At 46.4% G+C, this 24,571-nt stretch overlaps 1 protein-coding gene across 8 annotated transcripts in view; it reads right to left on the bottom strand.

Annotated features, from left to right (window-relative positions):
• Window positions 1–23,879, bottom strand: part of DCUN1D4 (defective in cullin neddylation 1 domain containing 4) — an 86,420-nt gene extending 62,541 nt beyond the window's left edge. For 3 of the 8 annotated variants that reach the window (XR_011386232.1, XM_070068204.1, XM_051831576.2), the window contains exon 1: window positions 11,001–11,184. Coding sequence is in view for 5 of the 8 variants with exons in the window: in XM_070068204.1 (XP_069924305.1) it covers window positions 11,001–11,172 (172 nt within the window). In the remaining 3 variants the exon portion in view is untranslated. Of the gene's footprint in view, window positions 1–10,372; window positions 10,440–11,000; window positions 11,185–11,449; window positions 11,623–23,546; window positions 23,608–23,779 lie in introns of those variants that run through there. The other 5 variants (XM_017337668.3, XM_051831603.2, XM_051831598.2 and 2 more) reach the window with 5 other exon arrangements.
• Between the last annotated feature and the right edge of the window lie 692 nt (window positions 23,880–24,571).

The raw sequence follows: 24,571 nt of genomic DNA, 5'->3' as shown, positions 1-24,571 counted from the left end.
CACAGAACCCGTAAAAGAGGCTGGGACAAGAATCCAGCTGCCCAGGAAGAGAGCCTGCCACCTAGCTCCCATCACCCACCACGCTGGCTGTGCCTGCTGGTGCCACCTCAAAGGAATCAGTCACTTCAGGACACATGGTTTGGCTGCATTCCCAATATGACAAGGTACAAATAGCCCTAGATTCTTTCTCACCCACCTAACCACCGAGAACACAGATCCACTTGGTCCTTCGGAGTAAAAATCATCCTTTAAACTTACTGACGTTACAAGAGCCCAGATACTGGTTAAAGAATGCCAGCTGTGGCATCAGAAGGCCCTGGGTTCAAGTCCCACCTCTGTCACATACTGTCTGGGTGACCCTGTATGTGTTACCCAACTTCATTGTGCCTCGGAATTCTCAACAGTGTAAGAGGAGTAGTGGGATTCTCTCCATGAGTGTATTATGGGGATTAAATGAGATGGTGCATGCCAGGACTTGGCATAGTGCTGGCCCATACTGTGTGCCAATCAAGGTTCATTATTTTATCTCCATTATTATTAAACACAGAAGAGACTGAGACAGACTGAACCTAGAGCACCAAAAAGTAAAGACAGGACAGGATTAACAATGTGATGGGTCTTCAAACCTATTAATTCAATAGCCACTGGAGTAAGAGTGTACAACTGTCCTTCTCAGTTGCCTGTGGTATAATTTGGGGAATGGCATCTGTAGAAAGACATTAAAGGGAGGGAAAACCCCTAAACTATAAAAAGAAGAAATAATTTCAAAAATGTTACACAAAAACTCTAGTTAGTAGCTCTACTAGGAGGTAAGTTTTATGTTCCCTGGCTTTTCTACAAGGTAGTTTGATATCTCCTATATTTAAAAAGAATATAACAAGTATTTCAAGACTATTTTAATACATATCTATTTTAAATAAAATCTAAGAAAACTAAAAATGAATTTTCATTAGTGAGCGGAGGAAGTATGAAAAAGCTATAATTCTTCAGCTGCCCAGTTAGAATCAGTATAAAGGCCTACTATAAATGCAAGCAAACCAACAGAAAAGAGTAGGCAAGAAGGGATTCAGAAATTCTAGATCCTGAACTGGCTGGGACTCATGCCAAGAAGACCCAAAAGCAAAAGAGACAATCCATATCACCCAGCTCTGTTGTCATCATTCGTGGGTCAGCTGCCCATTACTCTACTGTCTCCACAGGTGAATTCACTCAAAGAAGTCTTCAACACAGTGACCCTGGCGCAGTCCTGGTTGTTGCAGAAGTGCCTGGAACAGCACCTGGTACACAGTGGGTGCTCAATAAACACTTGGTGACTAAACAACTCCAGATCCCACACTAGGTAGTGTTTATATATGAGGACTTTGAAGGGCACAGAGTGGAGGAGAAATTCATCTATGGATAATAGCAGTGCAAGGATCTGAATCTAGACATTTTGACTATTGCCTATACTAGCAGCTAGACTTTCCTGCCTCCCAACCTGACCCAGGTAGCAATAAGAGACATCATCACAACCAAGCAGTAACTGCTAGCATTCTATGTCTTTGGGCCATAGAAAAACAAAAGTTGAGCCGGCACCGTGGCTCACTAGGCTAATCCTCCGCCTAGCGGCGCCGGCACACCGGGTTCCAGTCCCGGTTGGGGCACCAGACTCTGTCCCAGTTGCTCCTCTTCCAGTCCAGCTCTCTGCTGTGGCCTGGGAGTGAAGTGGAGGATGGCCCAGGTCCTTGGGCTCTGTACCTGCATGAGAGACCAGGAGGAAGCATCTGGCTCCTGGCTTAGGATCAGCGCAGTGCACCGGCCACAACGCACCGGCCATAGCGGCCACTTGGGGGGTGAACCAACGGAAAAAGGAAGACCTTTCTCTCTGTCTCTCTCTCTCTCTCACTGTCTAATTCTGCCTGCCAAAAAAAAAAAAAAAAAAAGAAAAGAAAAGAAAGAAAGAAATAGAGAGAGAGAGAAAAAAAGAAAAACAAAAGTCATCCACTGGAAAGCAAATAGAACAAAGTGATCTAACTCAAGACAATCCCATATGGTAAAGTCCTAAATAATAGATTTATAATTTTTATAGCATATAGCACTGACAGTTTTTCTTTTTTTTTTCTTTGTGATTTTTATGGGGAATCCCATAAAATCACCAACTGGGTTTCATTTATTTCTTTTTTTTCAAGACTGCTTTATTTGAAAGCAGAGTGGCAGAGAGAGGGAAAATGACAGAAGACAGATACACAAACACACAGAGGTCTTCCATTCACTGGTTTATTCCCCAAATGCCTGCAATAGCCAAGGTTAGGACAGGTTAAAACCAAGTGCCAGGAATTCCATACAAGTCTCCCAAGTGGACAGGAGGACCCCAAGTATCTTGGGTCATATCTGCTGCCTCCTAGGTACATGAGCAAGAAGCTAGATATGAATGTCCAGCACTGTTAGGTGGGAAGAAAAATGAAAAAAGAGATTGATATGATGACCTTAGACTGTAATATCTCCCATGAACAGCAAAGTGACAAAATCATCAACTAATATGGAGGCAGCCTAAGAAAATATATGTTAAAAGCCAAAAACCATGGTATTGGCTGGGGCCAGTGCTGTGGCGCAGTGGGTAAAGCCACCGCCTACAGTGCCGGCATCCCACATGGGCTCCAGTTTGAGTCCCAGCAGCTCCACTTCCATTCCAGCTCTCTGCTATGGCCTGGGAAAGCAGTAGAAGATGGCCCAAGTTCTTGGGCCCCTATACCCACATGGAAGACCCAGAAGAAGCTCCTGTCCTGGCTTTGGATCGATGCAGCTTCGGCCGTTGTGGCCATTGGGAAGTGAACCAGCAGATGGAAGACCTCCCTCTCTCTCTCTCTGCCTCAGCCTCTCTGTAACTCTGCCTTTCAAATAAATAAATAAATCGAAAGAAATGAAGGAAGGAAGGAAGGAAGGCAGGCAGACCAACCATGGCATTGGGTTGGTGAGGAACTATTGACTATAGGAGGCACAAAGGAACTAAAGAAAATGTCCTGATCTTAATTTAGTAGTGTTTATACCAGAATAAATATATATGCATGTATTTATCAAAATCTACCAATCTGTATACTTAAAATGGGTATAATTTGTTAATATGTAAGTCCTACTTCAATGGAGTTGACTAAGAAGTCTATTAGCAGTATCAGATACAATTTTTAGCTAAATAAAATATTCCTTACAGACCAAAAACACCAGACATTATCACTTCCATAGCTAATATTCCCAAGTGAGATCTTTAAAAATGGGTCTCATATGTGTGTAGTTGACTTTTTAGGGACAGTTAATTAGGACAAAGCCAGTCCTAAAGAGCATTAAATGCTGGCCTTACTGCCAGCAAAGACAGCTACTGTGACCTACTGCTGTGATGGCCTGTGTCCTTCAGTCCTTTGGGTCACGTCTGAACAGAGCCCACAGGCAGCCAGGGTGAAAAGGTAAATTACCGCTCTTCTCCACAAGGGCCAGACCACACACATGGCCAATGACCTGTCTGGGTGTGTTAGTGTTAGGACGCTTAGTTGTGAGCATCACAAACCAGTTCTGCTTGATTTACACAGGAAATTGATTTTTAAAAGAGCTACTGAAGAGTTCATAAAATCTCTAGGAAACCCAAAGAACCAAGCCTATCAGCTGCACCACCAAACAATGCCTAATGGCACATGGCAGAGTGCACCGTCCACATAGCCAGGCCCAGCCTGGCTTCTAGGAACAGCCTTCGCCACCCCTGTTCACATACCACAACTGCCTGCAGGGGCTCCTGGCACCTTCCCATTGCCTCCTCTTCAGATTCACCCTGGGGAATGTGCATCTGGGCAGCCCTGCCCGCTGAGGCAAGAACTGTCCAATCAGAGGAAGAGCCAGGGCGCAAGAAGACTCTCAATGCCTACTACAGATACAACTGGCTTACTCCTGCTGCTTCAAATCCTACTAGTGCAGGCCAGCAAGTAATGAAAGGTTTTCAACACAACATTCACAAGAAAAAAATCCTCACTGATAGAACTTAAATAAACAAAGGGTTTCAACACAACATTCACAAGAAAAAAATCTTCACTGATAGAACTTAAACAAACAAACCATCATACCCAGAGATAATGCTATCTGGAGAAATAATTTAGTTGTTTCTTTATTCAGTATATTATTTTCAAAATCAACAAGCATTCTTTCTAGATTGAAAGTAATTCTTCATTAGTAGTGTTTTCTAATTAAAAGAAAAGCAATTCAAACCTGAAGTAGCAGAAAACTTATTAGAATGCTAGATACCCTAGGAAAAAATTTTTAATCTGAAAATGCCATGCAATGACTGCTGAAGTACATAATTCTACTTAAAATGTATCAGTGTTTTCTTAAAATATATTTTTAAATGAGTATTCTGCTTAAAAGAATGATTCTCAAGAGGCACTTCTAACCTGAATTTCAAAATAAGAAAAAAAAAAAACAAGCTATGAAAAGCCATTAACATAAATTCAAGCTGACCAACTATAAAAAGTTATCAGCATCAATGTTAGATTTACCACAAAAATTTTTTACTCTAAATTTTACCTTCAACTTACATATTTTACTGTCCTTTTCCAAATGAAGAAGGCTTTAAGCAACCACACTAAACTGTTCAGAAATAAGTTCATAGAACCAGGATTAAGTCATTAAAAACAAATAAGCAGGACAAAGTAGAAACACGCCAAGGCCCTTCAACATCAGACCTGCAGTCCCGCCTTAGCCTTCCACACACAGCAGCACTGTGACAGGAGATCTGGATGGGCACCGCACATGGACGCACACTCCTCCTGCTCCCGGCACAGCCCCAGCAGTTTGCTCTTTCCATATCATAGACCCTCTTCAACACTGCTATCTGCACAAATTTTAAAAAGACCATTTAAATTAGTGTTCATACTGCTGACTTTAAAAATTAAAAAGGCTGGGGCTGGCGCTGTGGCTCAGCGGGTTAAAGCCCTGGCCTAAAGTGCTGACATCCCATATGGGCGCCGGTTCAGGACCTGGCTGCTCCACTTCCGATCCAGCTCTCTGCTGTGGCCTGGGAAAGCAGTAGAGGATGGCCCAAGTCCTTGGGCCCCTGTACCCGCATGGGAGACCTGGAAGAAGCTCCTGGCTCATGGCTCCTGGCTTTGGCCATTGCAGCCAATTGGGGAGTGAACCAGCAGATGGAAGATCGATCTCTCTGTCTCTCTCTCTCTGCCTCTTCTATTCTCTGTGTAACTCTGACTTTCAAGTAAATAAATAAATCTTTAAAATAAAATAAATAAAAAGGCAGTAAATGAAATAAGTGATAGTTTGTATTGCTTAAAGAAAAAAAAATTTTTGTGGACAGGCAGAGTGGACAGTGAGAGAGGCTTGAAGAAAAATTTGAAGATAATGAAACAGGATCCAAAAGCATGTTGGATAGCAGCAAGAACTATGTTTTCCAGATAATTCACTATTGAATAGTTATCCATTTAAGTAGGAAATCCATGCAGTTTTTTTCATAATATGCATTTCCTCTGAGTTTTTTGCAGACCCTCCATGGGCACAGATTCCAAATATTTTTTAAACCAGAAACTAATCTTTTAATTCTATTTTCCATGAACTTTTTCAAGTACCTCCTATCAGAGGACCTAAGCAAGATACCACACAACACTACAGCAAACTAAGTAGGATGAGGGGTCCCAGGTCTCTCTCAAGGGGGTAAAATCAAACTGGGAAGGGAAGAAGCAAGTATAGAGGCAGCTATGGTTATATAACACGCAACTGAGCAGTGCTTTGGAGGTGCCAGGGAGGGAGAACCCAATAGAGAGGATCTCAAATTAAGGACCAGTTCCAGGCCGTATCACTGAAGACAGTTTGTCAGAAAAGAGGTTGAAAAAAGGGGTTGAACTACAGATCAAGCCTACCCAGGTTCTGAGGAGTCCAAATGTAAGTAAGGAACTAGAAACCTTCAAGATTCTTGAAGTAGACGAATTCTAGCAATAAATACCACTCCACACGGGTGAGAGAGGACGCCAAGCCTGGCCAGAGCCTTATTGGCTATTACCACATAGAAGAAAGGCTGGGTCGCTGGTAAAAAGGAAAAGAAAGGACAGACATGGAAAGCAAGAGAGATGGAAAATGTCTAGGATTCCAACACGGTTATTAAAATTACCGCAGTTTCATTGCCAAATGAATAAAATTAATTGGTCTTATTTTCTTCTGCTTTGACTGCTAGAGAGCTCAACCAAATACATGGATTATTTCCAACACATGGCAAGCATTTTAAGCATTTTCTTTGCACCTTGTTAAGTCTATATATAATTTGTTTTCCTTTTCTTGACAAGACTTTATCTGTATTTAGTAAGTCAGCACTAATTTTTTTTACAGTAATACAAAAAAATAACTTAGCAGATTAAAAAAAATCGAGACCAAGCCAAAGACAGTCCAAGCACCTGGTTCCAGGCTATAACCAGTGGGTGGCCAATCCAGAGCATTCTCCTCACCCTTCTTCCACTCAAGCAAAGCCCACAGCCCGCAACAGAAAACGCCAGAATGACTTCCTCAGCTGCCCTCATGACAGCGGCATGAGATCATTTCTACCCAATGACACTGTGATGAAAGTCCCCAAGGTGAGCTTCTGGAAAATATTCCTGTGTGTTAAGAGGGAGTTATGAGGCGATATGCTCCTTGCCTCCCAGTTTTTGTTGTTGTTGTTTAAGATTTATTTATTAGAAAGGCAGAGGCAAAGAGAGAGATCCTCTATCTGCTGGTTCACTCCCCAAATGGCCACAACCGCCATAGTTGTGCCATTCTGAAGCCAGAAGCCAGGAGCTTCTTCCTGGTCCCCTAAGCAAGTGGAGCAGCCGGGACTTGAACCTGTGCCCACATGGGATGCCAGCACTTCAGATGGTGGCTTTACTCACCACGCCACAGCACCAACTCTCCTCCCAGTTTTCTTACATAGGCAAGACGTGTGGTGCTGCACCAATGATACCACAACCACAAAGCAATGAACCTGAGCAACAAAAGTCAAAATACTAACAATATAGAGAAGAAGATCCAAAGACCTAACCTTGCAGCACCATGAAGCCACTGCCACAGTCTTAGAACCACCTATCTTTAGACAATAATTAGCCTGCTTATATTGGGCATGGCATTCAGCCAATAATAGGGCCAAATTTAAGTTAAGTCACCACTTGGGATGCCCACATCCCATACTGGAAAGTCAGGTTCAAGTCCTGGCTACTCCATTTTTGATCCAGCTTCCTGCTAATGTGCATTCTAGGAAGTAGCACATGATGGCTCAAGTGCATGGGTGTCTACCACCTATGCAAGAGATCTAGAACAAGGTCTGGACTCCTGGCTTTAATCTGGCCCAGCCCTGACTGCTGTGGGCATTTAGGGAGTGAACTCGCAGATAAAATATCTCCCTCTGTCTCTCTGCCTTTTAAGTAAAATGGGCCACTTTTAGTATTATTACTTGCCAAAAGTCTGTTTTGACAGGTTGATTTTTACACTGCTGAGTTAGCAGGATTATTAGCTATTAATTATTAGCTATTATTACCTGGATGAGGATAATGATGATTGAGATGAGGATAACACAAAACTATAGCAGAAAAGGAGGCAATAAGCTGTAAGAGTTGCTGGGAACAGTCAAAAATAAAAACAGAAAAAGAAATAAGATAAAGTTTAAAGAAGTGTGATCAAGTTCCAATAAGGATATTTCTTGAAGTCCAGTACAGATGAATGAGACAATAGAATAAGACAAAAATGAAGACTTTCTTTTCTGGGAATGTTACAGAAAAGATTACCTAAAAATCCTCTCAAAATTTGGGATAAAGAATAACAAGTATCTGTTTAAATGCATAACTAGGTTCACAAGAAAATACCTCCTCAATAACCAAAAATCAGAGTAACCTGAAATCCAAAGCCAAAAGTGTATGTGTGCAGGAATGTGGGGCTCTGGGGCGGGCCAGCAGCAGGTGGTATGTGTGTGGAGAGGACATCTATGCTTAGCGATAGAACAAAAGAAAAAATGATGGATATGACTAGCATAATATTTTCTTTAAAAATACTTTCTTGAATACAATTATAGCTCATGAATATTTTTCAACCTCATCACCTTACCTTTTGCAAGAGCAAATTCCACAAATGAACATTTTTTGAAAAATGTCCATATTACTTATTACCAAGAGTTGCTAGGTATTTCACTGCTGGCTTAAGTAAGATATGACAGAGATAGTATTTCCTCAAAACACTCAATGTTTCAGACAATACAAAAAGAACCATCATACAATCAGGTATGCATGTTCAGTATATCTGTAATTATAGCAAAAGGTGTCCAAGTCTGAGGACGCTTGGTAAAATTTTTATCATTAGGGTCATTAGAACATTCTTCTAGAGACTATGTTAAAACTGTTTCCTAACACCTTACACAGCACATAAAAATTATATTTCAATTCTAAGCTAATCTCCTGCTGCTCTACATTATAGATCATTGAATTACCACATAAAAATGGTAAAGGAAGGGCCCTGTGATGTGGCCAGGTGGGTTAACCCACCACCTGGGAGGCCAGCACCCCATATGGACACCAGTTCCTGTCCAGGTCTTTCCACTTCTGATCCAGCTTCCTGCTAATGCATCTGGGAAAGCAGTGGAGGATGGCCCAAGTGCTTGGGCCCCTGCACCCATGCAGGAGACCCAGATGGAGTTCCAGATTCTTGGCTTTCCTGCCCATTGCAGCCATTTGAAGAGTGAAGCAGCTGACAAAAGATCTGGATATGGATCTCCAGTCCTCTCTACCTTCCTCCCTCTTTAACTCTGCCTTTCAGATAAATAAATCTTTTTTAAAAATGGTAAAGGGAGAGTCTACAGACTGAGAAGAAGGTCTCTAACATTAAAGAGAGAATTATAGTTGTATCTTTTTTTTTTTTTTTTTGACAGGCAGAGTAGACAGTGAGAGAGAGAGACAGAGAGTAAGGTCTTCCTTTTGCGGCTGGTTCACCCTCCAATGGCCGCCGCACCGCGCTGATCTGATGGCAGGAGCCAGGTGCTTCTCCTGGTCTCCCATGGGGTGCAGGGCCCAAGCACCTGGGCCATCCTCCACTGCACTCCCTGGCCACAGCAGAGAGCTGGCCTGGAAGAGGGGCAACCGGGACAGAATCCGGCGCCCCGACCGGGACTCGAACCCGGTGTGCCGGCGCCGCAAGGCGGAGGATTAGCCTAGTGAGCCGCGGCGCCGGCCTATAGTTGTATCTTAAAACAAAACAAATACACACAAAAAAATTAAGGCTCTCCAACTTTTATACAGCTTGTCGTCCTCTGGTCTCATTTGCTTTCCAAGCTTCTTGAAAACTGAAGACATCACATATTCTCTTTGTTCACCTTCACATTTTCATCCTGGCTTTATGAATGGGATAATTTCCACCTGATGTTCCAAAAAGACACCTCCATTGCTCAATTCATTTCAAGATCTTTTTTTTTTTTTCAAAAAAATTCTCTTATCTTTGAGCAAACCAAACATTTCAACAAATATCAACCCTTCATTGATATTATCTTCATGAGGGTTATAGTCATCTTTGCTGTGTTCCCATATTATGTAAGACAGCCTTTTAACCTACGTGCCACAACAAATACACCACCCTAAACGTTGCTTCAGATTGTGCTGCCAAAGAATGTCTTCCACAGTATGTGCGCTAGATGGTCCAAGACTTAGAATTTATCGTATAAGTAAGGCCACGCAACACGGGGAAATAGTTAACCGGGAGACTAAAAAAAACAACTCCAGTGTGAAGCACCTGGGCTTTGCTCAGGCTCTGCTTCTCCCGCAGATAGAAGGAGAAGGTCCAGGGAACCGCTCCAGTCCCAGAGGACCGGGGCGACTCAGAGAGCGAGCTCGGGTCAGCTGGGGAATAAAGCACGAGTTGGCAGAGCAGGGAGGCGCCGGGGGCGCGCTGCATTGTGGGACTCGTTTCCACAGTTACCCACGTGCACCCAACCCAACCGCGGCCCGGCGCGGCCGGGACTACAAGTCCCAGAATTCCGCGGACTGCCTTTCCCCTTCACACCCGGCTACTGGAACCAGACCCTAAGGAAACCCCTAAAGCGCCCTTCCCGCATGCCAGGGAGAGGTCGCGCCCGTCGGGCGCTGCGCGAGGCCTCCGGGCAAGCTCTCCCTGCAGGCGAGCGGGTCGTGAGCCATCAGCCTCCACACCTGACAGCCAGAAATTAGACAACTGCGTCACAGACTGCCAAACCCACGGATCGCCAGGGACCCCGACACCTCCCCTGCGCAAAACCCCCACCCAGACTCCGGGGCCCGACCTCTCCGGCTCCCGCCACGGAAAACCCGCAGCCCGCGCCTCTGCCCCGCCTCCCAATCCCGCAGCCGGAGCCCGCGCCAGCGCTGACCTCGCTTCCCGCCGCTCGCGGGAACCGCCGCCAGAGCAAACCTCGGGACACCTCCCCCGGCCCCTCCACCTCAGCCCCGCCCCCTCCTCTCGCCGCACGCCGAAGGTCTGGGCTCCCCCCCTTCCAGGGACCCTGCCTCGACCCGGAGAGGCAGCACCTCCCCCAAACACACAGTCCCGCAACCCCCCAGCCCAGAGCCGGACCGAATCTGGACGTGACAGTCCAGCCCCGGCTCCAGCCCCTCCCCGCCTCCCCTTCCTCCCCAACTAGCTCTTCACCCCCGCCTCCTCGCCGGACCCCTGCCCCCATCCTGCCACCCCAAACCATCCCCGGGACCCCCACCGTCCCGACACCGGCACCGGCCGATCACCACCACATCGTCCCCTCCCATCACTCCGGTACCCTGCCACCCTCCCAGGGCCCCTCCCGCCCGCCGGACTCCCCAACTCTTCTATCGCACCCCAAGCCCTCGCAACTACCTCGCTCTCCCGTTACCTCAGCCCTCGCCCCCTGCCCGCCCTCCCGCCCCGCTCGGGTGGCCCCCACTCCCCCGCCCCATTGTTCCCCCACCCCCGCCATCCAGCCCTGCTTCCCATTGTCCCCGCCCCCGCGCTCCCCTCGCACTCACCCGCCTTCCACACGGAGCCGCCCGCACCGCTCAGCCCCTTGGAAATCCTCACCCCTGCGCTCCGCTCGCTCGCTCGCGCCCTCCCCCCCTCTCCCGCCCCGGCCCTGCCCGCTAGCGCCCGCAGCCGCCTCCACCTCCATTCACCCAGGACACTCCGGTCCGGGCCCTTCATCGCACGTCCCGCCCCCCCTTCCCCCAACACTGAAACGGAGCCAGTCCCCACCCCCCTCACCTCCGCCCTCCCCCGGCAGGCCGGCCCCTTCCCCCCACGCCCGCCTCCGCCCCGCGCCGCCCGCAGCGTCACCGCCCGCCCCGGCCCCCGAGGGGAAGGGGTGGCTCCCGGGCAGGGGCTGCCGGCGCGTTTCGGGACGGGAGGCACGGGGCGGGGACTGGCGGGACCCGAGTGGAAAGTGCTGGCAGCGCCAGCCCGCTGGCTCTCCCAAACTCACTGACAGCTGCGGCATCCGAGTGCATTTTCGGGCAGCTCACACCCCGTTCGCCTCCCGGGCTCCCGCGCTCGCCTCGCGGTCCCCCCACCGGCTCACCGCACCTCGGCTGGGAGCTAAGGACCCGCCGCCAAGCACTCCGGGCCCGCCCACCTCGCCTCCTCCATTGGCTGAGCCTAGACCAAGGGACCGCCTCTTCGCGTCTCTGATTTGACAGAAGGAGTGCCGATAGCGCCGGTCTGGAACTGGCAAAGAGGCCCCGCCCCCTGGACTCCAAAGCGATTGGCCCCGGTGTCTGGTCTCCGTAACGCCCCTAGCGGAGGCCACGCTCGGGAGTAGCAGGTTGGACCCGGTTGCCGTCAGTCATCCCCGGGGGTCCGAAAGCGCGTGTAGGGGCGAGGCTGGGGAAATTGGTCCACCTTGACCCTGAAGCCCCGCCCCGTGACGGGCGGGATTGGTGGAGCGGGAGACCAACTGAGAAAGATGGGTCGGCGTCTGAAACAAAGCATGCAAAGTGTTCCCTGAACTGAGAAGGGGAAGCGCAGTTGGGGCAGTTTGTCTCGAGTTGCAGGGAGTAGGGAGGACAGCCCACTCCTGGCGCCTGGCACGACGCGTCCGGCCTTCCCGTCCCCCGTCCCGCACTCCAGAGGGACTCTGCAGGAGCCCGAACTTGGACCGGGACTTCTCTTGCCGGCTTTTTCCTACCACAGAGAACCGGATCAAGCATTGTCGGGTCTTCATTCCGAGCAGACCCTCCGGTGGGAACAAAACGCTGTCTCAGCCCTCTCCACACTTTGGAAAAGCGCTTCTTTCCCAGAGTCTACACCACTCCTTCCCCCTGCGAGTGCCAGCTGGGCTGTCACGAAGGCTTCGAATGCTACAGCATTGTCTGCCACACGCGTCCGCGTGCCCCGGGCAGCATGCCGGAAATCCAGGGCTGGGGTCGCTCGGGCGCGTCGGCGAGTCGCCAGCCCACCCCAGAGCAGCGTCACCGGAGGGCACCCAAGGCGGGACGCGCAGAGGGCGACCACGAAACGAAACAGAGGCAGGCTGTTAGCCGAGGTGAATTCCGCGCCTGGGGTTTCCCACGCCAAGAATTCACACCAGGCTTCCAAATTTCGCCCTGGGTGTTCGGTGTTTGGTGACCAAATTGTCCCACCACCACACGACGATAGCGGAGTAACATTTTGCGACGTGAGCGAAGGATCACCCTCTCCTGGAATCCAACAGCGACCCACACTCCTTCCCTGTATCCCAAGGCCGCACCGCAGCCCCTCAGCCTGGGCGTCCCCACGATGCCACCTCAGAATGCGTGACACCCCTAGCCGCGGGGAACAAAATGCGTTTGGGTGATAGATTTCTACAGCCAAGGCGTTTGAGGCGCCGGTGTCTGAAATTGAGGTTTCTTATCAGGACATAGGTATCTCGCAAAGCAAGAGATTCAAAGAAGGGGCTCAAAGAAACCGACACCACTCCCACTGTAACCTGCTCCATCTCTAGGTCCCCTAACTTCTTAGTCAATTGCATCCTTCGTATTTTACCTGTCCTATTTTCGTCATTCATACACTTATGAACGGCCTCACCTAGTCACAGAATTCTGATCCTTCTCAAGACAAGAACGTCCCTTGTGGATCTCCTTGCACCTGACCTCGGCTGGCCCCACAGAGATGGGTAGGTACCTCTGGACTCAGGTGGCCAATGCCTTCTCAGGCTGATCTAGTTGTAAGAAAGTCTGCCCTTGCTCGGAGCCATGTTTTCAGCCTGATCAAATCTAGAGAATATTAATTACATGTAGATTTATACAACTTTCTAATCTTTGTGTAAAGAAAATTGGGGTTTTTCCTTTGTTTTTGTTGTTTTGTAGTTTATGGTGGTACTTCAAGGGCAAACTTTCTAATCATGTATTATGTGCTTAAGCTGTGTGAAGGATCTGCTAGCTGCCTTCTCCCTAGCTGTCAGCACTCCCTTGGCACCTACATGGTGTCCATAAAAATGTATAGAATACACCTCGTTTGTCGTTTCTCAGCTTTGCTGCAAATTGGGTTAGTATGATTATTTTCAAGTTAAAAATAGACTTAGCTACAGCCTGAGGATTGAGAGGCAAAGCTCAGTCTTCTGAGCCTCTCTGGCCCACATGTTTTATGAATAATAAAACAGATATAATAAAATGACAGCATACTGGTCTGCAAATATTACCTAGTCATTTTAATAATCCACAAGATAAAAAAACCTTTGAGGTCAGGAAGCTTGTTATGTTTATCTTTTTATTTCCCTAGCACCTGGTAGAGCACTTGGAAGGAGGCACAGGTTAATTGCTCCTTAAAGTAAACTGAATGTTGACTGATGTGAAATTTTAGATCTGGAAGGAACTTTGGAGATTATGGAATCCACCTTCCTCATTTTAAGAATATGAGACTTGAGGACCAGAGGAGTTAAATGTCTAATTCAAGTCACTCAGCTAGTTACTAACAAAGTAATACTTAAATTCAAGTTTCCCAACTCCCAGTCCAGCTCCTGTCCCCTCCACCACACAACTACACTTTTCCCCTACACCACACCAGTAGCAAAGCTCCAAATTCCAAAATGGGCAAATAGTCTCTTTCCCATTTATAAATCATTATGTCAAATTGATACAAGTTATTTTTAAAATTATTTGAGAGAGACACAGAAACAGAAAGTTAAAGAGATTTTCAGGCTCTGTTTCACTCCCCCAAATACCCAACAGCCAGGGTTGGGCTAGGCTGAAGCCAGGACCCCAGTATTCAATCCAGGTCTCCCATGTGGGTGGCAGAGACACAACTGCTTGAGCTATCACTGCTAATTCCCAGGGTGAGCATTAACAGGAAGCTGGAACCAAAGTAGAGCCAGGAGTGTTTTAACCTAGTATTTAATCCAGTGGCCTTATGTTAACTAATACCTAATTTAATTGAAATTTTTCTTATTAAGTATACAATGTTAATTTTAACCAGATATATTTTGAAATACCCTAAGCCTATATTAGAATTTAATATGGAAAAATCTAGTAAGAGAAAAACAGCAGAATTCTTCCATCAAATTTTAAACTTATCCACAGATTTCACAAACCCCACTAGTGCATGCTTTTCTTGTGCATTTTGAGTTGTGCTGTCCAATAGAGAATGGACAACATTGTCCTCAAGACTGAAATACAGGCCGGCGCCGCGGCTCACTAGGCTAATCCTCCGCCTGGCGGCACCGGCACACCGGGTTCTAGTCCCGGTCGGGGCGCCAGATTCTGTCCCGGTTGCCCCTCTTCCAGGCCAGCTCTCTGCTGTGGCCAGGGAGTGCAGTGGAGGATGGCCCAAGTCCTTGGGCCCTGCACCCCATGGGAGACCAGGAGAAGCACCTGGCTCCTGACATCGGATCAGCGTGGTGCGACAGCTGCAGCGCGGCGGCCATTGGAGGGTGAACCAACGGCAAAGGAAGACCTTTCTCTCTGTCTCTCTCTCTCACTGTCCACTCTGCCTGTCAAAAAGAAAAAAAGAAAAAAAAAAGACTGAAATACAGTTAGGCTTGCTCAGACAGATAAATATGCCTCTGTAAGATCTGAAGAGATCAAGAAAGAACATACAGCAGGGAATAATTAATTCAACCTTAGATTACAGTGAGAGAATATGTGGAACTCTTGTAGTTATAACAAGTCAGACCAACTGGGTTTCCAGGATATGGAAATGAAAAACAAAAAATAGTAAATGTATCCATAGAGAACAGGAAAGTTTTTCTCTCCAAACTCATAACTGACAATTTCCTTTCCCCAAAGATGGCTACTTTTTTTTCATGCCTCCTATGTGACACTACTCTAATTGTGTGCTAGTTATAAACTATTCTACCAAACCTCACAGCAACCCAAAGGGGTATTAATATCATCCTCAATTCAAAGGTAAATTAACTGAGGCTTAGAGAGCTTCAATAACCACCTAATAAGTAAAACTTACCCTAAGCAGCCAAATGCTCAGGATATAATAGTCCCCTGCCAAGCTCCAGTTCCTTCTCTTTTCAATGAGGTGAATACAAGAGTACTTCATGACATTTGTGGGGGGGGAAAATGGAATTAAAAGATAACGAAAATATTGAAATCCATGTAAGTTTTTTTCATAATATACATTTTCCATTAACTTTTAGAAAACCCCTACATACCTCAGAGATGTATTTATAAGGAGACAATAATATGGATGTGAATGTACTTTTAAAAGGTAACAGGTAATCGCTTCTCGGCCTTTTGGCTAAGATCAAGTGTAAAAGATAAGGGGCTCACATTGCAGCACAGTGGTTTAGCTATCACCTGTGATGCCGGCATCCCATATGAGCGCCAGTTCAAGTCCTAGCTGCTCCATTTTTGATCCAGCTCCCTGCTAAGGCTCCTGGGAAGGCAATGGAATATGGCCCAAGTACTTGGGCATCTACCACCACGTGGGAGATCCAGATAGAAGTTCATGGCTTTGGCCTGGCCCAGCCCTGGCTGTTGCAGGCATCTAGAAGAGAGAACCAGAAGATGGGAGTGCATGCGCGCTCTCTCTCTCTCTTTTCTCTCTCTCTCTCTCTTTCCTTCTGTCTCTCTTTCTCTCCCTCTCGGTAACTCTGCTTTTCAAATAAAATTAAAAATCTAAAAATAAACAAATAATGAAACCAGACCTCTTTCCAGTATTGAACACGTATCCTCCCAGACTGCCTTTGTAGATAAATATTATGAAAAGAATGAGTCAGAAAGATTTCTGCCATATTTAATGAGATTATTCATCCAGTGTACTGATCAGGGTTTGCTAAATGTAAATCATTCTCCTTTTAAAAAAAAAAATTATTAGGGGCCGGTGCTGTGGCATAGCGGGTAGGGCCGCCACCTGTAGTGCCGGCATCCCATATGGGTGCCGGTTCGAATCCCGGCTGCTCCACTTCCGATCCAGCTCTATGCTGTGGCCTGGGAAGGCAGTGGAAGATGGCCCAAGTCCTTGGGGCCCTGCATTCCCATGGGAGACCCGGAGGAAGCTCTTGGCTGCTGGCTCTGGATTGGCACAGCTCTGGCCATTGCGGCCAATTGGGGAGTGAACCAGCAGATGGAAAGCCTCTCTCTCTCTCTCTCTCTCTCTCTCTCTCTCTCTCTCTTTCTGACTCTCCTTATCTCTCTGTGTAACTCTGACTTTCAAATAAATAAATGAATCTTTAAAAAATGTATTAATTTGAGAGGCAGAGAGAGAAAAAGAGACCAAGAGAGAGTTCCCATTTGTTGGTTCACTCCCCCAAATACCCACAAGGGCCAGATCTGGGCTGTGCCAAAGCCAGGAGCTGACAATTCACTCCAGATCTCCCACATGGGTGTGGCAAGAACACAATTACTTGAGCCATAAAGGCTGCTTCCCAGGGTCTGCAGTTGCAGGAAGCTGGAATCAGAAGCCAGAGGAGGTTATCAAACCCAGGTATCCCAATATGGAATAGAAGCATCTGAATGGCTAAATCAGATTCCTGCCCCAAAATTTTTACTTGGATATATTACTGAGAAGGGCAGCTTCTTTGGTCTTACTGTTATTAACCTGTCAGCCATTGTTACCTACGTTATTGGGATTCAGTTTCATCTCAAGTCTATAATAACAAAAGAATGTCACTATAACATATGTTGCTTTTCAAGAAACAGTTTTGCAGATAACTACTTACCAGATGCTAATAGGATAATAAAATGTTAGTTTCATTTTTCAATACCTGTATACAGTCAGGTCCCTACTACCAGGTTAAGGGAAAGAGCATAGAAGTAGACGTTTCCCTCACTATGCCAATGAGGACATCCTCTCCTCACAGTGGTAGTGACTGACAAGCTGAAAGGATAATATTTGTCATGTGTCTTCTTTTAATATACTTTTTGATTTTTTTTTAACAGGCAGAGTAGACAGTGAGAGAGAGAGAGAGAGACAGAGAGAAAGGTCTTCCTTTTCCTTTGGTTCACCCTCCAATGGCCGCCGCAGCGCGCTGCGGCCAGTACACCACGCTGATCCAACGGCAGGAGCCAGGTACTTATCCTGGTCTCCCATGGGGTGCAGGGCCCAAGGACTTGGGCCATCCTCCACTGCACTCCCGGGCCACAGCAGAGAGCTGGCCTGGAAGAGGGCAACCGGGACAGAATCCGGCGCCCCGACCGGGACTAGAACCCGGTGTGCCGGCGCTGCTAGGTGGAGGATTAGCCTATTGAGCCGCCGCGCTGGCCCTAATATACTTTTTCTTGCATCAGCTTCTAGAGGGCAGAAAGTTGAACCTTAAAAACAAGCAAGTGACTTCTTTCTAATCACCACAGTTTATACAGTTGACAGGCTCCTGAAATGTGGAGTTACAATACAACTTCAAGAGACTTCCTTTTTCTTTTTCTTTTTTTTCTCCAATCATCCTCCATTGATGTTGTAATGTATCACCCAAAATTAAAAAACTTTAAGAGATAGAATGGCAGGGAACCTTTGGGAACCAACTTTTCACTGCACATTTTAGCCTTGGGAGCACGTTTGCTATTTTTTCAGAAGCAAACATAAATTTTCTGGAGCCAGATGGCCTAGTTTAAAATTCTGGTGCCTCTACCACTAAAGAAGAAGAAATTACTTCATAGCTATGTGCCTCAGTTTCCACATATCCTCAGGGGATGTTGTGAGGATTAAATGAATAAATCTAAGTAAAGCTCTTAAAAATACCCAGCACATAGAAATGCTCAACTAATGCCTAATAAACAATGCTAGTGTCAGTGTTGTGACACTCTACAGTACCATCACATCCCTGTCCCATTGCATCCAGTTTGTCACCCCAAATCTTGCTTTTCCTCCAACCTAACCCCTCTTCTTCCCTGAGGATATATAAAACTGCTTTCGCTATGTTTTATTACTTGACTTCCTTCTTCCCTGGCTCCTAGAGTTTATGGTCAACATTGAGTTAGAATGTAAAAACGTCCTTCACTGGCGTCTGCCTCCAGTGGGGAAGCTGAAATGTGAAACTTTACACAATAAAGAAAAAAAGAGAAACCCAACAGTAATATTACATCATTCAAACTCCTTGAAAACTAGCTTAATGAGAATTGATTGATACTGAGAGTTCAAATGAATAAGGAAACAGAAAATTCCTGTGACTATAGGATGGTGTCCTTAAAAAGTAAACAGATGGTAGTAAATTACAGCAGACTCCACGTGAATAGAGACACCTAGTGTGTTCCCACAATGAATAATTTCTCTTCCTAGCACTTTGAAGTAATATTACCCTTCCCTGAGAGCGTGGTTATTCACTTAAAACATTTTTCATCTGCTATACCAGAGGTGAAGGCCAATGTTTTTAAGTATTCCCCTTGGGCCAGCCTGGATTAACATTCAGACTCTACCATTTACACTCGTGAACAGGGCATTAAACTCATCTGGACCTCAGTTCCTTCATCTATAAAAATGGAAATAATATCTTCAAGGGATAAATAAGGGCTAAACAAGATAAAATATGTAAAAGCATGTACAACAGTAGAAGAGGGAAGCAGGAATGAATGCATGGGAACCAATTATGTGACACCTTCACATGTTTCCTTGTGAACCTACTGCAATCATGTGAGGGACACCTGTCTAATTTTTCTGCTTAGGGACGATTTCAAGTAAAATGAATCTGTACTTTTAAATTTTCTAGAAAATTCTGCATTGTTTCTTGAAGAAAGTAGGCATCCTAAGGATCTCAGAAAAGCTAAGAATTTGCCACTTTTACTTAGATTTGACATCAGTGTTTCAATTTAAATTTCATTTAACAATGAATCTTTTTTGCCTCTCCTAGATATAAAGGAAATTTCATCTATTTTGAAAACTATTTCTAACTTCCAAGGTTTCTGAACACATGACTATCAGCATGGCGTTCATGTCTTTTTGCCGATCTTTTTCTCCAGCACAGCTATAAAATGCTTAAACTGACTCTTCCTTTTTCACTCAGGGCCTCTTCTTTTATGGAAATCATACCTACCTAGAGAATTAACAGTATTTGAATAAAAATGTACTCATTCATTACTGCATATTCTTTTTAAAATTGGGTATTTTCACCTTACTCCACATTGAGCTAATCAAATCCTAATGATGCTGCATTTAATTCGATCTCAGAAGGTATAATTTTCCAATTGACTCTAAACAATGAATGACCTTTATGGTGTCTTCCATAAATACAGCATAGCTTCAATTACTTCAGCTAGCAGGGGATGGACAGAAAGAATAACCATTTACTTAGACATTGGTTTCTGTGTGCTGTCAGGCTCTTCGTTTCTCCTCGACTTCTCTAGCTCGTTTCCATGAATACAATGTCTTTTTAACATCTCTCTCTGTGCAGTACAGGAGACCCCATCCATCTCCAGACGGCAGTAGCTGCAAGGCAGCCGAGCATCTCATTATCCCAAAGTGAAGCATTCTGGGAGAGTGGATGGAGAAGGCAGATAGCAGGATGGAGAAGGCAGGAAGAAGGGGAGGGAAGAGGAGGGTGGGAGCTGTAGAAAATACATGCTTACTTCCTTGGGATCATAACACGCTATGGAAATAAGAACTTCCTGTTCTGGAAAGGAAGAGTATGTAGGATGTCAAAAATCCATGACTAAGCAGATTTCAGATTCTACTACAGCTGCCTTAGCCACCCTGTGCCTCCCAACATTCAAACCTGAACTTCCAGTTGAAAATACTACAGGAGCCATGTTGGAGGGAGGAAAAGCAGTAGATCCAAACATTTAAGAAAAATCTATGGTTTCAAAATTGAAACAGAAAATAATTTGGAGTTACATATTTAGCTACTATGCAGACCTACCTTTGTGCACGTGTGTGTGCACACACACACACAAAAATCACTAGCTTACCCAATTGAAAAATCTCTTCTTCCAGCTTATGCTATATTTTACTTTGCTACACTGCCTTAGCCAATATAAGTTAAAGCAAATTCCCCTTCTATTTTGGAGTCACAGAACCCTTTAAGAATCAGTGAAAATGATGTTGCTCTAGCAAAAGCCTGAAACCCACCTATGCCCATTCTACCATCCCCTAAATTAAGGATTTCAAGAGTAGACTTTCATCTGTGTAAATAGGTATTTCCTTTTTAACATTCGGGGACTTTAGGGAATAGTTGGTGCCATCCATAATTTCTTTAGTGAGAGATTAGCTCCATTTTGTTAGCTTTCCTCCTGAGCCTGGCTGACATCTGAGCCTGTGCTCAAATAACTTGAATTTTGTTTGGGAAGTGGCAGGTAAGACAAACAGTTTCAAAATGTGGGACAATGGTGGAGTTCCTGGGAAGACTTGACTCAGAGCCAGCATCTTTAAAGAAGTGTGATCAAACATGGAGCAGGGGAGACATGCTCTTTGGAGAGGAGATGCTGAGAATAAACATCTCCTTCCAGATTTTATTCACTTACATTTCCAAACGAGGTTCAAGTCAAAACAGCTTCTTCCTCAGCTACCCACACCCAGACTCTGGGTCTCACTTACCCACAGTCTCTCTTTGCCTTTTCCTATTGCTATGTTGAAAGTTGAGAGTTGAGGGGTATAAACTTTAGGAAGTGACTAGGTTGTTAGGAGGGATTAATGCCATTCTCCTGGGACTAGAGTAGCTACCCTGAGAGCATATTGTTAGAAAGCAAGTTCCCTTCCTCGGTGTTTCGTTTTTTCCACATGCACCATTCACCCTTCTGCTTTCTGCAGTATTATGATGACTCGAGGCCCTCACCAGAAGCAAAGCAGATGCTGACGCAATGGTCTTGGACTTCCTGGCCTACGGTACTGTGAGCCAAAATAAAATTCTTTCCTTTATAAATAAAATCAAAATACACAGTCCCTGGTATTCTGTTACAGCAACAGAAAACAGACAAAGACACTCATCTAATGGTTCATCCCCTCATCCCTTGACCTGATGCTCTGGTCAGCTCCTTGAGCCCCAGAACTGGAAGCTCCCATGGCATTCTATGCCTCCCAGCTGCCCTGCCCCACCCCCACAGTCAGTGTATCCTGCAAGTCCAAACTTGAGCCCTCTAACTTCTGTATTATTCTTCATGCCTTCATCTCATAATCACTTCTTCTGACTTCAAAACTCTCTCACAACATGAGTCTGTTGTAAACCTCCACTCACATGTTAACAACTTTAGCACTGGGAAACATTTCAAATTCATAGATAACAAATTGGGTGATAGAATTAGGGCTGCTCCCTTTGTACCAGGTACTGTTCTAAATCCTGTTAACCCTCCCAGTTGTCCCATGAGGTAGATACTTCTGTAAAAATCCATTTTGCACATAAAGAGACTGACGCATAGACAGGTCCCTTAGTGTAGCCTCTGTGCCTATTTTTCGAGCACCAATGAGCAGCTGCACTCAGCACAGACCTCAGAAGCCAAAGCAATTCTGTGTTCCCTCTGCTTATCATTAACGGCAACATGAAACACTCTTCCAGGGAATGGATCTTTATTCTATTCCTGGTTAAACGAATTAGGGGGTCCAGAAACAGGACCACATGTTGGGGTATGTAAGAGAGGGGCCCAATGTAGCAGAGTGTTGTGACAGGCCATAAGCAGTGTAGCTTCAAAGGATTGAAGGGTACACGGGTCACACATATGCCGCTTGCTGCTACTCCTCCCACATCTCCCTTGTGAGAGTTCTCTTCCCTTCCAGCTCTCCATTCTGGGTGCCCAGGGCTCCTCACCGTGGCTCCTGGTAGATGGCCGCCCAGGACAGACCGCTCTCATTTTCAGGATAAAGCCTGTCCTCAGAAGGGGAAAGCAAACCTGTTCGTTCCCTAACCTTGGTCACAGGCTGAACACGACTAAAATCAGCTTGAACAGCATCCTTGAGGAAAGCCACAGAGTGGGTAGCCTCAAGAGTTGGAAAGGGAACTGCCAGGCACCAGAATTACTGTATCTTGGCGATTCCGGGAAGGTATTATAGTGTGGATGTTACTTTCAGTGTTCTACAAAGGCCCATGTGTTAAAGGCTGGGCCCCAGGGTAGTGTATGGGCAAGTTGGATCCAACCATGGGGATTGGGAAGTGGGCCTCGTGGGAGGTCCTTAGGTCATCAGAAAGGTACCCTCTGAAGATAATTAACTTGAGAGGGTTGGTTATGTAAGCCCGAGATGGGCCCAGGTACTTTTTCTGTTTCCTGCCTCACCATGTGATCCTTCTCCTGCACACACATTCTGCCAGCCACCTCCACCCCTGTATCAAACACCATCCAATCTTGGACTTTGAACCTCCCAAACCATGAGCCAAAGACATCCTTCATAAGTATCCTGTGTCTGTTATTTAGTTGTAGTGATGAAAACTTGACTAATAGAGAAGGCTGGTGTCGCTCCCCCTCTTTGTGGAGGAACGACACTAAGCCCTGCCTAGGCTTCATATCCGAGTCACGGCACCATTATGTCGCTCCCCCTCTTCGTGGAGGAACGACACAGGACCCTGCGTTGTTCTTTTGTCTGCTCGGCCCTCCCCGGGTTTGCTGCTGGTTCTTCCCGGGTTGGCTACTGTCCCTTCCACCTCCGTGGAAGGGCAGTTCCCCCTGCCACACTCCCCACTTCCGCAGGGGAGCGGCACACCGCCGGCCAGCTCTCTCGGGGGCTGCACAGGTGTTCCCCTTAGATGTTCCTGGTGCATGCCGTCTCTCTCCTCCTTTATAGTCCTCTTCCGCCAATCCCAACTCGGCTGCCCACATGCCGAGTACGCTGCTCTCCTCCAATCAGGAGCAAGTCCTACAGTTTATTGGTTGAACTGGAGGCAGCTGCGTAGAAGTTGTTACTCCCTTCTCAGCGCCATATTGTGGGAAAGCAGATGCATAGAATAAGTCTTAATTCCAGTAACTTAGTCTAGTCCGAGTTGCTCCCAGTCGCTCCCCACAGGCTGGGAGCCTTTTGTGTATGAGAGGGATCATGTCTGTTTAGTGTCATGAAATGGACATACTTCTGTCTTGCCTGCCTCCCCGAGTCACCCTCAGTTTGTGCTGCTGGAGCACATGTACCATTCCCCTTGGCCCCAGCACACATATACAAAGATTAGAACCCAATACGGTCAGCCTGGTGGATAGACCCTAGAGATGCCGTGTAACAGGACCTATTTTGATTAACTTGCCCTTATCAAAATGTACCTGTCCAATGTGTCATTCCCTCAGATCCTTCTGGATGACCAGCTTGCTGTTCTTGGATAAGCTAATTGAGAAGAAAATATAGATATTACCCCTTATAAAGGTATGTACAGTACAGAAAAATAAAAGACTCAACATGTCTCAACACTAACACTTAACATACTCCACAAGCCAAACTCCCACTCTTCCAAGCCTCTTATCCTCCCCCTCCACATTCAGTTCCCTTGAAAGCTCACCTCCATGAAGCCTTCCTTGACTGAAGCTGCCCACAGTCATGTCTTTGTCCACTGACCGCTGCCAGCACTGGAATGGAATTTGGTAGGAGAACCGGAACCTGAACAACAAGGAGTGGAATCTTGAGGCTGGACAATCTCTGAGTGAGCTCAGAACATTCCTTCATTTCTCAGATGAGGGGACAGAGACACCCAAGGGACAGCCCATGGCACATTGAGGGGCTGTGTGGGTGTGGGGGACACCCAGAGTTGTTTCTGCTTTGTCCTGTCCTCTCTGGGAAAGACACCCTCTTCTTTTGGGGAGCAGCTCACCCATGTCATTTATCACACAAAGCTTTGATAGGGGTTCCACTCAGAGGGCCTCCCTGTCCAGTAAGCATGTGGTCTCAGCCAGACCAATTAACCTCCTTCACTGGCATTTTAAAAATAAGAATTAACGGCTGGCGCCGCGGCTCACTAGGCTAATCCTCCACCTTGTGGCACCGGCACACTGGGTTCTAGTCCTGGTCGGGGCATCGGATTCTGTCCCGGTTGCCCCTCTTCCAGGCCAGCTCTCTGCTGTGGCAAGGGAGTGCAGTGGAGGATGGCTCAAGTGCTTGGGCCCTGCACCCCATGGGAGAGCAGGAGAAGCACCTGGCTCCTGCCTTTGGATCGGCGTGGTGCGCTGGGAATCTGGCCCTGCAGCTGTATTCTGTTGTACAGTTTGTGCACTGCACAAAAGAGCAGAGACCATGGTGGGAAAGGAGCTGAAAGCCCACTTAGACTCTATCACCAACCCATGCGCCCTGGGGAGAA

This window comes from Oryctolagus cuniculus, chromosome 2, assembly GCF_964237555.1.
Source record: "Oryctolagus cuniculus chromosome 2, mOryCun1.1, whole genome shotgun sequence".
Lineage (NCBI taxonomy): Eukaryota > Metazoa > Chordata > Mammalia > Lagomorpha > Leporidae > Oryctolagus > Oryctolagus cuniculus.
The sequence above is the reverse complement of the archived record's forward strand: the minus strand, read 5'-3'. Positions and strand labels throughout refer to the sequence as shown.